Raw genomic sequence first — 18,043 nt, forward strand, 5'->3', positions numbered from 1 at the left:
TAACTGTGAAAATACAAAATATCTCCACATATTGTTAAATGTCCCCGGGGCACCACACTGCCCTCACTTGAAAACCACTAATTCACACAGATGATTAAAATGTAGAAACATTTAATAGGGCAAAACAAGACAAGTGGCCTCAGTTTTCCCAGGCTGCTGAAAGTCAGTGATAGACGAGGGAAATATTTCACTTCATACCAAGAACCTGTTTTCTTTATGAAGGCTCTCTATTGTCAGAGAATTTCACTGTCTCCACTTATCAAATATAAGATGAACAAGTTAGCCTACCCACACCTCAGTTTCCTCATGATTCATATGGATTAAATGCGTAATATAAGTAAAGTGCTTAGCACAGTGTCTGAGTAATAGTCAACACAATAAATGTTGGCCATTCTTATTACAACCCAGGTACTCCTTCCAGTACCTGGTCTTTCAGGTCCCACTTTTCACCCCTGACCCCAAATTTATTCCTCACTCTATACATACATTTATTTCTACTCCAAACCCCAAAGTAGTCTTAACCCAGCTAGCCACAGGGGTGCAAGAAAAGTGCCTGAGCTGGCAAGAGGAGACTTTGGTAATGATTTTGAAAAATCCTCCCCTAAATATGGTTAACTGACACTGACACAGAATATATGTATATAAATTACAATCAGGAAGCATACTATTTATGCAGGAAAAAAGTGAGTAAAATTAATTAGACTGAAGAAATAAAGAGCACGAATTTGATTTCCATTAGAACACTACAGCTTTAAATCATACATTAATTCAATGTAAGAAAATGAGCAGAATTTCTAAACTGAATAAAATCCATTTGAGAAATTTTATTTAAATTAAGCATATTTTTTATGTTAAAAAGTAGAAATTTCTAAAATAATTTACTAAAGACAATTTGTAAATGACTATCTATGATGATCATAAGCCACCTAGATGAAATTATCAACTAATTTTTGAAAAATCAAAGATTAGGGATGAATCAGAAGTCCTGGAAAAGAAAAATGACCAAGAATCTACAAAACGGAGGTTCAGAAAAAAAGCCATTACTATGTGAAAGAATGATTGATGCTCTCTCTGCAGAAATGAATACAATTTTTTCATTGCTCACCTGTAGTTTCTGAGTCAAAGAGTCTCTCTGTTCTTGTAGTTCTCTGGCATTATCTATTTCTTGTTTTAATCTTTCTATTTCCTAGAAAAAGTAGAGAAATGTCTTTCACATTTAAACGATATCAAGGGAAGAGAAGGCCACATTTTCCCTTGAAATTACTGTCCTAGCCCTTAAAAAAATTATTTAAAGAACATTGCTTTATACTGACTTTTAGAGAGATGAACTCATCTTCACAAGCTTGTTGTCTAGCACAGAATAATCTTAAGAAACAAGCAACAAGACTAATCTGAACATTTTAAGGTTGCTTCAAGTTTTGTGGATATAACTCTTCCCTGGAATATTAAATCTTTTGACTGGAAACCAGAGAAAGCTGCAGCTTATAAAATTCAGATAACTTCTAATAGTTTTCTGTTGATTGTATGAATGAAACTCTTATACAGAAGGCAACAGGCAGTATCTCAGTCTGATTGCCTCACCAAAGTTTATAACAATAGAAACAAGGATAGGGAAAATATGAACATGCTTAATAACACTCAAGAAAAATTCCATCCTAAAAAACAAACCCTCCACAACTTTATCTTATTCCATTAAATACCTTTAAATCCTTTAAATCTATCATACACTTTAGTATTTGTACACACATGTTAGCTAGATTACAGATGAGAGAAAAGCAGCAAATACCTCCTCCTTCACTTTCAGTGTCTCTTCCAGTTCTTGTATTGTCTGATTTAATTCTGTCTTATGGGTATGCACTGCATTTGCTTGGCTACTAACACATTCAAGCTCAGTCACCTAAAATTAAATGAGAACACAGGTTAAATCAGATGACAATTTCAAAGGATTTCTTGCTGAAAAGATAATAGGCTCCTGATAGGTGAATACCGAATTTTGAATCAATATATGAAAATTAATTTTGAGAAATATTAACACCGGGTAGAAATGAATAGATTCTTTAAAGATATGAAATTAGGGCAGAACAAGAGCAAAGGAAATAACTTTACATGTATCGATCATAAAAAGGTTAGGAAAACTTAAGTGATTAAAGACAGTAGAGAACCCCTATAATGAAAATCTTTAAAAATTTCTTCTGAAAACAGTCAAAATCAGATATAGTTAACTGGCCTCCATCTGTAGCTTTCAAATTAAACATGGGCTCTGAAAACTGGCCTTGTAGAAATGAGAAATTTTTAAAATACATTTCCAAAATGTAAGAGAATCTGGAAGAAAAGATATGTGTAAAATACAACTTAAATCATTCTATACTAGTATGATTACACATCAATAGTATCTCTTATGGCAAAAGACAGTTCTTCCGTCAATACAAATTTATTGAGGACCCAAACAGCAACATAACTTTTGATGAGCACTTGCTATTTTTTGAGAAAACAGAGAAGGACCTTATCCGTAAAAGTGATGGCATCTAAAAACAGTCACAATACACAAAAGTCTACATAAACACATACAACATCCTATCACAGCTCTTTATATAGATCATGATCTCATACATTTTTGACTGACTAGAATATAGTAAATTCTAGACTATTAAGGAAACAGTAAATCTCTATCCCTCACATTTTCCAATTATCGAATTAATGTCCTCATTCTGTCACTCTACCTCTCATATCACTTTCTTCCTGTGTGTTGATGTTCTAATAGCCTTGTGCAAATCCTTACCATCCAGGCCTAAACAAAAGCAATGGCCTGTTAGTGAACTTGGTTATAATCTTTGTCTACTTTCCTGTCTTCTGCAAACTGCTAACATTCATCTTTCTTTGTGTGACTCCCCTATTAAAAACCTTCCAATGTCTCATTTTTTTACAATATCAAATCTAAACCTTCAGGTTCTCCATACACTAGCCCCAAATTACTTAACCATCTCATTGGCCAAGACACTCAGTATGTATTTCCAATTAAAAGCAAGCAAGTTTCCTTGTCCTAAGAACAAACCACATTTATAACCATTTGCTGACTTAACCAGAATGTCCTCTTTTACCTCTGAAAACCATTCAAACCTTAACAAACCTCAACTCTCAGCTCATAACATACTTTCTCCAGAAAGCCATTCTTATATACACAAGCATTCAAAGCTCTCCTGGCCCACAAACTGAAAATCTGTTAAAAAAATTTTGGAAATTATTTCCTTAATGTTTAATATATACCAGTTTTCTTTGTCCAATTAGATAATAAATTCCTTGTGGGGAGTTCTAGTTCTGATGATGGAACAGGTTTTTTTTTAGATCAACTTTCCAACATATAACAATTACAAATCAGGGGCAAAATGTAAAAATCAACTGTTTGAAGGCCCTGGTGAGTGACCAAATTGGGCAAAAGACTGAAAGAAAGCATCATGTTGGGTAAGATACGTATTTATGTATCTTTTTGCCTGAAGGCACTCTGTAGTGTGGCTTTGTTGCTTGACTAGAGTGAAAGCAAAAACCTGTGCTCTTTTTTATCCCTGAGGAACCTGAGGATTTTGGGATGTCTCAGAACAGCTGAAACATCTAGTAATTGAGGAAATTGTAGGAAAGAAAGCCCCCCAAATAAGCATTTAGACTTCATTCAAATCTTTGGCTGACCCCTGACTGAACATGCACAGATAAGAATCCAAGAAGTCCAGGAGAGTGGGGAAAAAAAGGCAGAAGGCTGAAAGAGCTAAGCTGTGGTACTGCTCGCCACAGAGAAGACACTTTGAAGTTTGAGTCCCATCAAACTAGATGATCCTGGTAAACAACTAATTCAAGCTTTCCAATGAAAGCCCAGAAGGCTTATTCCTTAGATAAAAAGCTTTTCTCAGGACTAATTCACCCTAGAATTAAGGGAAGAATTGAAATAAACTGACTAATGAAGCATAAGCCCACTCCCCACAAATTCAAAGTAATGTACAAGTAATTTAAATGCTTAATGAAACAAAAATCAACACTATTCCGAAGAAGCTAACAGAATCTACGGGTCCTGCAGCATCTCATTTACAATGTCCAATACACAACAGAAAATGACTAGATGTAAAGAAACCGGAAAATGCAACCTGTAGTAAAGACAAAAATCTACTATCTATACATAGAAAGACATATATAAAAGCTGAGAGTATAGTTGCCACTACACTTGTAATACCAAAAAATGCTAAAGAAAGTTATTCAGGGAAACGATACCTGATGGAAATTCAGATCTACAGGGAGAAAAGAAGAGCACTGGAAGTTATAAACATGTGAGTAAATCAAAAGATCTCACTTCTTAAATTCTTTAAAATTCAATCGATTCTTTAAAGCAAAAATTCCTTAAGGGCAGGGATTACACAAAAAGGAGATATGATAGCTCTTCAATGAACATTAAGTGGCTTATGAGTTAATTGTCATAAGTTAATTTTTTATTGTGGTAAAAAGCACGTAATACAAAATTCACCATCTTAACCATTTTTAAATGTATAGTTCAGTAGTGTGAAGTATATTGTCATTTTTGCGAAACAAATCTCCAGAAGTTTTTCATCTTGCAAAATGGAAACTCTATACTCATTACACAACATCTTTCCTCTTCTTCCTTATAAGTTAACTTTTATACTTGGTATAAAATGATATTTATGCAGGTTTTTTATTCTCCCTCTTATCTCTACTCAATTTCTATCTTACTTCCCCCGTCATCCTGGTCCTATTACATTCGTCAAACTGTGCTCTGGTACTAAGCTCACTTGCTATGGTCTGTGGAGCTCACTTGCTATGGTATCCTTTTTAAAAAGGGAAATTAGTGGCATCTGCTTCCCACTGGGTGACTGCATATGCTTTGAATTTAAAATTCTTTATAATTGTTTGGGCTTCTAATATTAATGGCATTGGGATTTCTGTTTTTTCCTTTTCTGCCCCATATTTCTAATATTACCAACTTTTATAAAGTCTACCACTAGTTTTAGAAATTTTCATTCTTTAAAAAACAGTAAAATAAAAGCATTATCATTAATTCGGTGAAATTACATGTCAATTCAGTGTCTCGATTTTCACTGGAATTGTACTGAGTCTGTATTATTATTCCTATTTTATAGATGAGAATACTGAGCAGAAAGAGGGGGATAACTTACCAAAGATCATACAGCTAATAAGTGACAGAATAAGAACTTAAAATCAGATCTTTCAATTCCAAAAGTTTTATATTCTTCATTAAACTGTGGAAAACATTTTTCTTAACTAACAAACCCACATATAATATAAGCTATATATATGTTCTGACAACTAGCGAAAAATCTCCAAAAGATGTCCCTTTGCTGAATCTACATGTAAATTTCCTCTGATCAAGGAAATCTGCTAGCCATAAATTCCGATGGACAGCAGCCCAAACTCACCCGTTTGTGCAGACGTTCTGCTTCCTCCTGATATGCAGCAAGTTGCTGTTTCCATTGTTTCACATTGGCAGTAGATTCCAACAGGGCTGCAGTAAGTTTGGCATTATTTCCTTTGAGGGTAGCCAGTTCAGCCTCCCAGTGTTTGCTGATTGCTGAGCTAAATAAAAGGAAAGAAAATTCTATTCATTACATTGAATATTGTTATTTTGATAGAATAGCAGTACTCAGTTCTATCATTTGGTTTATAGTCCATGAATGTTTCAAAGACAACCCAGAAAGAGGAAAACACAAATATTTCACTGCAATGTTCCTAGTGAAGAAAACCTAGCAATTGAAAACCTAAAAAGTACCAAAGTAGTAGGCTTAACGTGGAATAGTTCCATTCATGACAGACACAGATATAGTATCTATAGAAGAGATTCTAACGAGTCTCTTTTGAGAAGTAAATATTACATCCTGAAAAATATCTACAAATAAAACCTAACAATGTACTATATTTTTTAAGAGCAAGAAGCCTGAAGTACAATTTCATTCCTTCATATAAAACATATGAGGATCCTTCAATGTCAACAAGGTTTGGGGTGCGTAATACAGTATATCTTCTGAAATTATTGTTGGTTTATCTTATTCAGAATTTTAAAAAGCACAAAATACAAAAAATTGCTGCAATAAATTGATTTCAGATCATATGATAGGCTAGACCTAGAAACTGTTCTAAAGACTTAATGTCTGATAGAATTCCACTGTCGCTTATAGAACAAAACTAATGCAACCACCTTTTTCCTCCTTTAATGTTCTACTTGATAAGTTACTGAAAGTTAAATATCTCAACCGAGACAATTTTCTATTATGAAGACAATTCTTTTAGGAAGGCCCCTCTCTTGATAATTCCTTTCTTAATTTTCTAATGAAGAAAGAATTGCCTCATTTTGACAGAAATAGGTGGTTTCTGTTTCTCATTATTGAACAGTTTATGCCTATTAGTGAAATCTACTAACCTCAGCCCATTAACTAGTGATGAGAATAGATTCTTTAATCAACATTTTGGTTTTTGATAAGTATTTGTATCACAGAGCAAATGTTTTCATAGATTGATATTTTATACTAATTTTAATATATTATATAAAAGAAAGGATAGTGTCTATTATCAAGATTTCTAAAGCTCATTACCAATAATAAGACATACAGCATTACAAGATTATTTCTGTGGTATTTTTGCCAAAAATGCATAACCCTCATTACAATTATGAGAAAACATCCTATAAACCCAAACTGAGGGACATTCTCCAAAATCACTGATTGGTACTCTTCAAAAGTGTCAAGAAGAGATAAGACTGAGAAACAGAATGGAGGAGACTAAGAAGAAATAATTAAATGCAACCTGGGATCCTGGATAGGTTCCTAGAACCTATTAGAACAAAATAGGACCATTGGTGAAAACTGATAACCTGTAGTTTAGTTAGTAGTATTGTATTAAAGTGACTTTCCTGGTTTTGATAATTATATTATGGTTATGAAAGATGTTACCATTAATGAAAGCTGGGTGAGAGGCATACTGGAATTCTCTGTACAGGTTTTGTAACTTTCATATGTCTAAAACTAGTTTAAAATAAAAAGTGAATTTTTCTAAAGCTTACTAAGAAAATTTCATCAAAACATGAACGAACACAATCAAATAATAAGTTAAGCCATTAATCTAACAACCCATTTCTATGCTCAGAAATAAAGCTTTTTTATTTCTTCTTTTGTGGATTTTCCCAGATTCAGATTTTCAGAGTAAAGCATACAATGATTTACCTGCTCTAACTGAATTACAGATTTTTTAAAAACCAGCTATCAATTTTTCCTCTACAGAGATAAGTTTTATTTAAATAGACCCTTCAATTTGACAATGCAAATCTTATTGAACTAATTTAAACACTTGATATATACAAATATCAAACCCCTTAAAAATTAAAGAAAAAAATGATTTTGAATATTTATTTCTAAATCTATTTGTCAAAAGTTTCACAATTATAAAGTAAGATTACTACATATCTTCATAGCAGAAAAAAGAACAAAAAAGAGGGTATTTTCTATCTTATTTTTCCAGGTTTTATTTTATAGGACACAGGGAGCAAAGTCCATTAAGAATTTGAGAACTCAGCTTACTTCACAATTATTTCAATAATTATTTGTGTGACCTTGGATTAGTCTGTTGACCACTTTGATCTCAGTTCTTCACATATCAAAATAAACAGATTAGTCAAGATCTGCACTGTCCAAATGTGAGCCAAGCTGTATATGGCCATTTCAATTTAAATTGCTCAACATTAAATAAGGAAAAAATTCAGCTTCTCAGTCCCATTAGGTACATTGCAGGTAGTCAATACCCACATGTGCCTACTCTCTACCATACTGGGCAGCAAAGATAACAGAAGTTTTCATCATATCAGAAAGTTCTCCTGGATAGTGCTATCCTAGGTGATCTCTATATTTCAGACTGGTTTTTCAATTCTATGTGTTATGGGCTAAATTATGGCACCCCCAACCTCTGCCCCCAAAATCAGTATGTTGAAGTCCTAATTCCTGGTACCTTAGAATATGACTGTATTTGGAGATAAGGTCTTAAAAGAGGCAATTAAGGTTAAATGGGGTCATGAATGTGGGCCCTAATCCAATGACTGGTGTCTTTATAAAAGGAGATTGGGACACAGACGTGCACAGAGGGAGATCATGTCAAGATAGCAGAAGAAGATGGCATCTGCAAGCCTAGGAGAGGTCTCAGAAGAAACAACCCTGTCAATACCTTGATCTCAGACTTCTAGCTGTATGCAAATAAATTTCTATTGTTTAAGTCACCTGGTCTATGGTATCTGCCAGGGGCTGGGCGTAAGGAGAGAACTTGACCACAAAAAAGCAGGGGAGGGACAGAACTTTTTCCTTTTCCACGATTACGTACAACTGTGAAAATTTGTCAAAATGCATAAAACTGTATGGAAGGGTGAATTTTATTATATATATTATTCTTCAATTAAAACATATTATCACACTACCAAAAGAAAAAACAAAAAGGCTTTCTAAGCAGTCCTCTGTACTCTTTCTGTGACTGTAGGATTCCATATAATATGAGTTGGAAAGTCAGGTCTTAGGGTAGAATGGTCTCTAAGCTGCTCCATTCATGTCTGTATTTGTTGGCATAGGAAGAGACTGGGTGGACAGGAAACAGAACAGCTGTGATATAAGAGAGTCAAAAATAAAAAGGAAGGAGGTGAGGGCATCTGGAGATGGTGACAAAAAGTAGATAGGAGAAGTAGGATTCAGGGATGTGCGAAGGAAAGGAATGGAACATAGACAAGGAGTAATTAAAACTGGTGTGGGGCAGGAAAAAAATGAAACAATGCCCTTGGGACAGGATAGAAAAAGATGAATGTACGAAGTCTTGATATAACTTCTTTAATTCATATCCACGAACATGTCTTGGGCCTCTAGTACATTAAATAGTGAGATTTGGCCACAGAGAAGCAGTTCAATGAATTCCCATTACCTTTTCTTCCTTGACTGCAGACCCCCAAAGCACTGCTCACGGCACTTAAACAAGGAAATAAATGTTGAAGAAAATTATCATATCAAGTACTTTTACACATATTGTGTAAGAGACAATTTGAGACTTAATAGTCCTGAAATGAGTAATACAGGAGAGCAGTTCAAAGCTAAGGTTTTGTGTTTCTGCGTTTTCTTATACTTGGTTCCAAGGTAAATAAATATGTGTTTTTAAGGCTATTTTGCGATATCAACCAAAATTCTATCTTTGGTAAATTTGACTCTTTCAGAACATTCTTGCTTCCTCTATTTTAGGAGCAGCTTCTTTAATAAGCTGTTTTTCTAGAGCACAGTGTGAAAAACAATTTAGGAAATAAAATGTTTCTGGGTTTTTTCAGTCTGCCCTGTTTTTTCTTTATAACTTCCTCATGCATTCCTTTCACTATCTAGTATATTAGAATATCCTACCCAATGTTAACTTAACAATGAATTCCAAAGGGTATTCTGAAGGAAGTTCTACATGTGAACTATCTGTTATCTCAGATGTGTTCAGCCCTTATGTAATTTTAAATACTTTGCATACTTTTCCAATTTTGAAGAAACAATGTTCCTTTCTTTAATCTACAACTCTAAGATATCACATTCCTCCCCCATTAGACTGATTTTTTTTTTAACAGTAATTAATACCTTGGGATTAATTCTGATACCAAAATTTTAAGTTAGCATCTTACGTTTCAGGAATACTTATTAAAAAAATACTGGGGTTCTCTGCCTGCTAATTTAATTATTTTCTACAGGTACAGTTTTGATAGTTTCACATTATCTAAACTGCTCATGAAGAAACCACTAAATTAGTTAGCTAGAGACACCAGTTGAGTCAGAAGAGATACTGATATACCACCATGATCTCATGTCTGAATGCTGGAATAAGGGCAAAATAATTCTTTATTCTTGTGACTGTTTGGTAAAGTTTCCCTTTAAAAAGGAACAGCTGGTTTCCTGTTGGCTTTAGATCTAGAAGTCAGATGAGAGTTCAAAACACTCCAAAAACATCTTTGGAAAGGTTCCTTAGCCTGGTAGTTTAGTTTTCCTTTACCTAAAGTCAAAATTCTGCAAGAAAGTAGTACACTTCATTAAATTGTGTAAAAACTAAAAGAAAAGGTACTTCAAAAATACTACCTAACAAATAGTTAGACTATCTAACAAAATAAGAGTCTAGTGCACGAGCAATGCATTTACGTGTATTTAACCTGCAGAGTGAACCTCTATGCCCATGGTCAGCTACAGAATTTAAGAAAGCTGCCTCTCTTCCCTGCCTCAAAAGACCAGGATCAACTATCAGTCTCTAGAATGGTAGTCCCTCACATATACCTCCTAGGCATGTTAATTATGTAGAACTGTGAAAAATATCCAGGTAAGCTTTTAAAAGAGGGTTTAAAAATAGGTTGCAATAGGCTCACTTCTCGACATTAATCTCAGTATTGGTGGTGAGGTCATCCCTGAACTATGAAAGTAAGAGTGCTGTCTCGAGTAACTCACAATACTGCCTTGTCTCAGGATCCGCCTGTTGGTTTCTCCTCACTCCCCTTCGAAATCTGTGAACATAGAAGCAGCCAACATGTACTTCAAGCTGCTTGTTTAACACTTTCTGGGCTAGGTGCTCCCACATTGGCCTGTTGACCTCAAGCTAGTTCCACTTAAAAACTAATGTTTTCTTCAATAGTTTAGGATCTAAATTTGTATTTCTTAGTACAATTTCAGTTACCTTTTTAAAGGAAAGAAACACCTCTTAAATGAAAACAGAACAGCTTTGCATTGTGTATAAACAGTGTTTATTGTCAAAAGGACTTCAATGAGTAGGGATTTTAGGTCCTGCCAGGCAAATATCCTTCTATACTAGAGGATTTTTCTACTAGGTATAGCTGAAAGCTTTAATTCACCTAAATGCTTAACAAGCTGTCTCTCAAAGCTTACTGTAATTCTGGCAACTCCTTTAGTTAGCCTCCTAATCCTCGGGGTCCTCGTATCAGATGTTCCCATTGTTCTGTTCCTTACACTCCTGTTCCTCTTGGAACAGTCCTAACCACTGCCTTCTTTGACCCTTGCTTTCAATGTGCGCCTCGATAATACCCCAAGTCTTACTTTCTAGCTCAGATTCCGTCCCTGACTCACAATCCGCAACATTTGCACACAGCCTGATATGTATGGCTTAATATACAATACAGAAACTGATGGATACAGGTAAACAGATAAGGATATGTTTGCTGAAATTGAATACAACAATACATTAAAAAGATTATACATCACAATCAAGTGGGATTCATTTCAGGGGCACAAGGATGGTTCAACATATGCAAATTGATCAATGTGACACATCACATAAACAAAATAAAGGATAAAAATCACATGATCCTATCAATAGATGCAGAAAACGCAATTGACAAGCTACAACATCAATTTATGGTTAAACACAATAAAATGGGTATAGAAGGAAACTACTTGAACATAATAATGGCCATATACTACAACCTCAGCTAATATCATGCTTAAATGGTGAAAAACTGAAAACTTTTCCTCTCAAATCAGGAACAATACTAGGATGCCCCCTCTCACCAATGTTATTCAACATACTAAGACCGAGCCAGACCATCAGCTCTAATGCGTCTTTTGGAGCAAAAATTAATGTAAGACCCGGTATTATACTATATTATACCTGGTATTATATTATACTATAGTCTATAAGACTCTGTCTTATTTTAAAATAAGACCCGGTCTTATATTAATTTTTGCTCCAAAAGACACATTAGAGCTGATTGTCGGGCTAGGTCTTATTTTCGGGGAAATATGGGGTAGTATTGGAAGTCCTAGCCAGAGCAATCAGGCAAAAGAAAGAAATAAAGGAATCTAAATTGGGAACGAAGAAGTCAAATTATCACTTTTTGTAGATGACATAATTCTTTATATATAAAACCCTAAAGACTCCACCAAAAAAACTATTAGAAACAATAACCAAATACAGTAAAGTTGCAGGATATAAAATCAAATTACAAGAATCCATTGTATTCCTATATATTAGCAATGAAATTTCAGAAAAAGAAATGAAAAAAAAACAATTCCTTTTGTAATTGCAACAAAAAGAATAAAATACCTAGGAATAAACTTAACAAAGGATGTGAAGGACGTGTACACCAAAAACTACAAGACATTCTTAAAAGAAATTGAAAAAAGACACAAAAAAGTGGAAAGATTCTGTGTTCATGGATTAGAAGAATCAACATAGCTAAAATGGCCACATTACCCAAAGCAATATACACACAGATTTAATGCAATCCCCATCAAAATCCCAATGGCATTTTTTAAAGAAACAGAATAAAAAAAAATCAGCTTTGTATGAAGTCATAAAAGACCCTGAGTAGCCAAAGCAATCCTGAGAAAAAAGAACAAGGTCAGAGGTATCACATTTGTGACTTCAAATTATACTACAAAGTGATAATAATTGAAAACAGCATGGTATTGGCAGAAAAACAGACACACAGACCAATGGAACAGAATCAAGAACCCAGAAATAAATCTATATCTATATATATATATATATATGGATATATATATATATATATATGGATATATACATGGATATATATATATGGATATGGATATATATATGTATGTATGTATGTATGTATGTATATATATATATATATATATATATATATATATATATATATATATATGGAATCCATATATATATATATAGGCAGATAATTTTTGACACAGGAGCCAAAGGAGCCGAAAAAAACAATGGAAAAATGAAAGCCTCTTCAACAAATGGTGCTGGGAAAATTGGAAGAATGAAACTAGACTGCTATCTGTCACCATGTACCAAAATTAACTAGGGAATAGACCAAAGACCTAAACATAAGACCTGAAACAATAAACTGCACAGAAGAAAACATAGGTATTAAACTTATGGACTTTGGTCTTAGAGAGGATTTTACAAGTTTGACCTCAAAGGCAAGGGAAGCAAAAGCTAAAATAAATGAATGGAACTATTATATCAAACTAAAACGCTTCTGCATAGCAATAGAAACCATCAACAAAACAAAGAGGCAACCAATCAAATGGGAGAAGATATTTGCAAACAACACTTCCAATAAGGGACTAATAACCAAAATATATAAAGATCTCATACAACTCAACAACAAAAAACAAACAATCCAATTAAAAAAATGGTTAAAGGACCTGAACAGACCCTTCTCCCAAGAAGACAAACAGCCAACAGATATATGAAAAAACGCTCAACTTCACTAGCTATTAGGGAAATGCAAATGAAAACACAACGAGATACCACTTCATACCTGTTAGAATGGCTATTATCAACAAGAAAAGTAATAACATGTGTTGGAGAGTTGTGGAGGAAAAGGAACTCTCATACACTACAAGTGAGAACGCAGATTGGTACAGCCACTGTGGAAAGCAATATGAGGTTCCTCAAAAAGTTAAGAATAGAATTACCATACGACCGAGGAATCCCTCTTCTGGGTATCTACCCAAAATATTTGAAAACATTTATGCGTAAAGATATGTGTACCCCTATGTTCACTGCAGCATTATTCACGGTGGCCAAAACATGGAAACTGAAGTATCCTTTGATAGACGATTCGATAAAGAAGATGAGGTACACACATACAATGGAATATTACTCGGTCGTAAGAAAAGATGAAATACTGCCATTTGTAACAACATGGATGGATCTTGAGATTATCATGCTAAGACAGGAAAGTCACAAACCATGTGATTTCACCCATATGTAGGATATAAAACTAAGGCAACAAACAAGCAAAAACTCATAGACACAGAGGGTACCAGAGGGTAAGTTAAGGCAGAAGAGGGGAGACAGAAGAGGGTACAGGGGTCAAATATATGGTGATGAAAGGAGATTTGACTTTGCGTGTTGAACGCACAATGCAACATATAGATGATGTATTTAGAACTGCATATTTGAAGCCTATATAAGCCTATTAACCAATGTTACCCCAATAAATTTAATTTAAAAAAAAGATATGTTTGATGATAAGTTTAAACACAGTCCCTGTCGTGGATTGGAAATAATTTAGTCACACTCTGGAAAACACGGTGTTTAAAACTGAAATGTTAATTTAAGTATTAAAGCTTTAATAAACAGTGACTTAGAAGAAAATCTGAGAGATAAGAGTGCGGTCGTTTATAAAGAAACACTGCATCGTCAATGTGATTGACAGCCCAAAAAAGATGATATTGGATTGAAAAATGTGGATACAGATTACAGTTAAATAGTGAATCAGATGAGTTGGACTCTAAATATTATGAAATTATAGGAACATGTTAAACCATTTATCTTACATTCATTACATATATACAAAAGTGTTACACAGATATATTGACATCCCTGTCTAAATAAGTCTGAAAGAGCTGTTATAGTCAGTTTAAGTGACAATATTTTTTCTTAGTAGTATATAAAATAATGGTGTGTCTTATCAAAGACATCAGAAATCAGATAAAATACAGGATTTTACTTAGCTCTGGAAAAGAAAATGAAACACCACTAACTTTTCTGAGGAAGTTATAAAATTAATCTGAAACAAATTAGTTCAAAAGGTATAATGCTTACCTTTATCAGTCTATAAATAGAAATTTGAGTTGTGAAGAATATTGTTAAATGTATTAAAAATTAAACAAGAACCAAATGTGAAACAGTGGTTAAAAGTATAGGCTCAGATACACCTAAAACTAACACAATGTTATACGCCAATTATATCTCAATTTAAAAAAAAGCATAGGCTCAGAAGTCTGTTGACTTGGTTCAAATTGTGGCTTTAGCCATTTTGCTAGTATGGGACAAATGCGCATGTTATCTAATCTCATTAGGTCTTAGTTTCCTCATCTGTAAAATTAGGATTAATACTATCATCATTGGGTGACTCTGAGGAATAAATAGTCCATATAAAAGTACCGTTGAAGAAAGCACCTAATAAACACTCAAATGTTAATACCTTCCAAATGCACAAGCAATAAAGAATCTTGAAGGAATCTTCAGTGAGCTATGAAAAAAAAAGCCAAAAAGATTTAACGTTAAATATTTTAAGGGAGATGTTTTTGATTAGTGATATAAATAACTTAAATAGATGTAATTTAAATCAAACCCACATCAGGTGTGCACTCAGTGAATTATCTCGTCATCCTTAGGTACTATAGGTTATAGATGTATTCTTTATAATAAGTTTAAGACTTTGGTGTAGACCTCAGAATAAATTTAGTAAGTTAATGGAGGAGTGAGAAAATAAGTAAATAGAAATGATTCTCATAAAGTGGTACAGTTGATTTCTTATTGTGAGACGAGAAAAGGGAAAGTAAAAATCTGAATCTAAACCACATTATGTTTACCTCAGAAAAACATCCCACACTTCAGGCAGTTTCCTATTTGATTTTAGAGAGCACAAAAAATCTAGCTTTACCCCCCTTTTTACACTTTTTATTCACTAAAATGGAGGAACCCGTAAACCCACTAAAGAGAGGCAATCCTGAAATTCCCCAGCTCCCATAACTGCTCCCAGCAGTAACAGAAGCATTTCTACATGCGAGTATCTCTCACTGGGGATGGCTCTGTACAGTAACATCCCCAAACATCTGTGTACTGCCTGCCTGGCACAGTGCCTTCTGTGGTCTTTGCCACGTGCCTTGAGGTAGCTGTCACCAAGGAATGGAGACACAAGATGAAGAAACCACAGGAGGTCCCAATTTCACTTTTACTTTTCACTCTCACTGCAGTTCCCTATCCACGATGTTCTAAAACATCTAATGAGATTCCCTTTGAAAATTTAAAGTAGCCTATATTTTCTAAGGAAGGAGGTATGGATACCAACTTCTTGCTGAAAGATATTTATTTATGAAAGGCTCAAACTAGAGACATTTTAAATATTTTAATATTAACCGTACTAGCTTTACAACAGTGAATTTGGAAGGTTGGGTGTGAAATCTAAGGGAAGGGAGTAGAAAGCTATTCAGTGCTAGTTTGTAAGTGAGAAAATAATTTACTCAAGGTGCTATTGTGAATTACGCACCCACTACGTTCATACAATATTTGTGCTGGTTTCCCTTTTATAAAAACTCTTCAGTGACTAAAAACTTTCTTTGGCAATTTATTCAGAGCATGATATTAGATGATCCTACTGGGGAGATGTGTTCAGGGAAATAGCCTTACGTACTAAGTGAAGAATTATGTTTCTCTCGTCGCTTATGAATATACATCAATCTTTTGCAAAGAGTGAGATCAATTAATTTTAAGCCTGTCCTTTTATTTGTAGGGTAATAGCACTATAATCATACTTTATTCAAGACAGAAACGAATATTTTTATCTCTTCACCCGTAATATTATTTAATTTTGAAGGCTGGGTGCCTCTGTTTCCTTGCAAAGTAGCTTACTTAAGGAAATTCTCTCCTAAAAATTGTTTAACACACTATTTAGTATTGTTGGGGAAAAACATTATAAATAATAAAAATCACTCTTAGTACTGAGAGAATAGAAAAGATGCTATTAACAGAGATTTTGCCAAAGCTAAAAATGGGGTGGAAATATGCGGATAATTTTACAGTAAAATCTGTTTTCCAATTTCTTGTCTTGAAAACTTTTCATTCTTTTTGAAACCAGTTGTAATCAGTAATTTAAAAGACCATTATTTGATACACAGAATCAGACAACTTTTGCATTTCAGTTTGAATTTGTTTTTAAAGAAAAGGCCAGAGTCAAAGACATAACTTCAAGTTACTTAAATGTTTGAGTTACAGTATGAACAATACTTTACTTGCAACTACTATTGTTTGTTAATTGTGGCAGACCATCATTATCAACGTCATTTCCTTAATTCATATATGAGTTTTGTAAATAATATGCAAAAGTAAGGGCCCCGATCACAAGTATTCTGCAAATGAACTTTAAGGAGGGGGAGATGGTAAGTGAATATAGCTCAGAATTAATAATAGCTTAGTCCACTACTGATTGATTGGCTATTATCAAGAGCAGCTTTTTTTGGTTTTCCCTCTAAGACCTGCCTCATCAGCATGGATGGAAGCCAAAGTCTATTACAACTCTGAGGACCAACTTTACTGGCCAAGGTGATAAAGGCTGGCTGTACTCCAACTCCGGATTGTTCAGCAAGAGTCACTTTAGCTCTAGAAGATGACACAACTGAAATCTCTGTCAGCGGACTATTTGCTTTGTGTTGTTTTCAAGTAATGCTGACAGATTTGAACATATCAATCCCATAAACTTAGTTTCCCTTGACCTAACACTTGCTCTTGTAATCTATAACTTTGAAAGGGTGTTTCTCTGTGGGAAACTATCAATATGATATCAAGACCAGTGATGTGGGCTTCATTTATACCAACTTCAGCAACTGAATTAACTAACTCAGACTATTAAATACAAATGCTGTAACGGATGGGGACTCCCTGTCTTCTACATTACAGCAACAGAGCTAGCACTTGAATTAAGACTCCTGCCTTAAGGTTTTTCCAACTAAACTGTAATGTCTTTTTTCACGTGTGCTGTTCCTCTGCTCTATTACCTTTTGGATAATCTACAATTGGTTTTATGCAGTCATATATAAGGGTATTGAGAATGCCGTGCAGAAATCACTGAAAAATAGGCGACTACTTTTCAATTAGCCTAGAATATGAATTAATAAAATTCAGTGATAATCAGATCATACTAATCAGAAACTGGTAAAGTCTGGTAAAGCATGGATCAAACAGATTTAAATCATTGTTCAAAGGACCTTGACACAGCAAAATTTGCAAAATATATTTCAAAATATGTTTTTAAAAAGGGTATAAATATGGATGGACTAATCAAGTAGGATCTCTATACTTCTTTTTGAGGACATGAAAATTATAGACATCCATGTTACTAAATACTTAAAATCGAAAGATATTATGGAGATGAATGACTTCATGTTTTACTTATATTTACATGAAAAGTAAATAATTTTATAACATATAATGTAAATACCTGTGGAACTACTTCAGGCCCTTTTATTAATATTTGCTAGGCTGT

At 34.0% G+C, this 18,043-nt stretch overlaps 1 protein-coding gene across 1 annotated transcript in view; it reads right to left on the minus strand.

Moving 5' to 3' along the window:
* The window catches only part of HOMER1 (homer scaffold protein 1), a 109,328-nt gene that overhangs the window by 12,474 nt on the left and 78,811 nt on the right, over window positions 1-18,043 (minus strand). The window contains exons 6-8 of the mRNA XM_033110614.1: window positions 5,433-5,589; window positions 1,787-1,897; window positions 1,106-1,186 (exon numbers count right to left, since the gene is read on the minus strand). Of these exons, the coding sequence (XP_032966505.1) occupies window positions 1,106-1,186; window positions 1,787-1,897; window positions 5,433-5,589 (349 nt within the window). The remainder of the gene's footprint in view (window positions 1-1,105; window positions 1,187-1,786; window positions 1,898-5,432; window positions 5,590-18,043) is intronic.

This window comes from Rhinolophus ferrumequinum, chromosome 7, assembly GCF_004115265.2.
Source record: "Rhinolophus ferrumequinum isolate MPI-CBG mRhiFer1 chromosome 7, mRhiFer1_v1.p, whole genome shotgun sequence".
Taxonomy (NCBI): Eukaryota; Metazoa; Chordata; class Mammalia; order Chiroptera; family Rhinolophidae; genus Rhinolophus; species Rhinolophus ferrumequinum.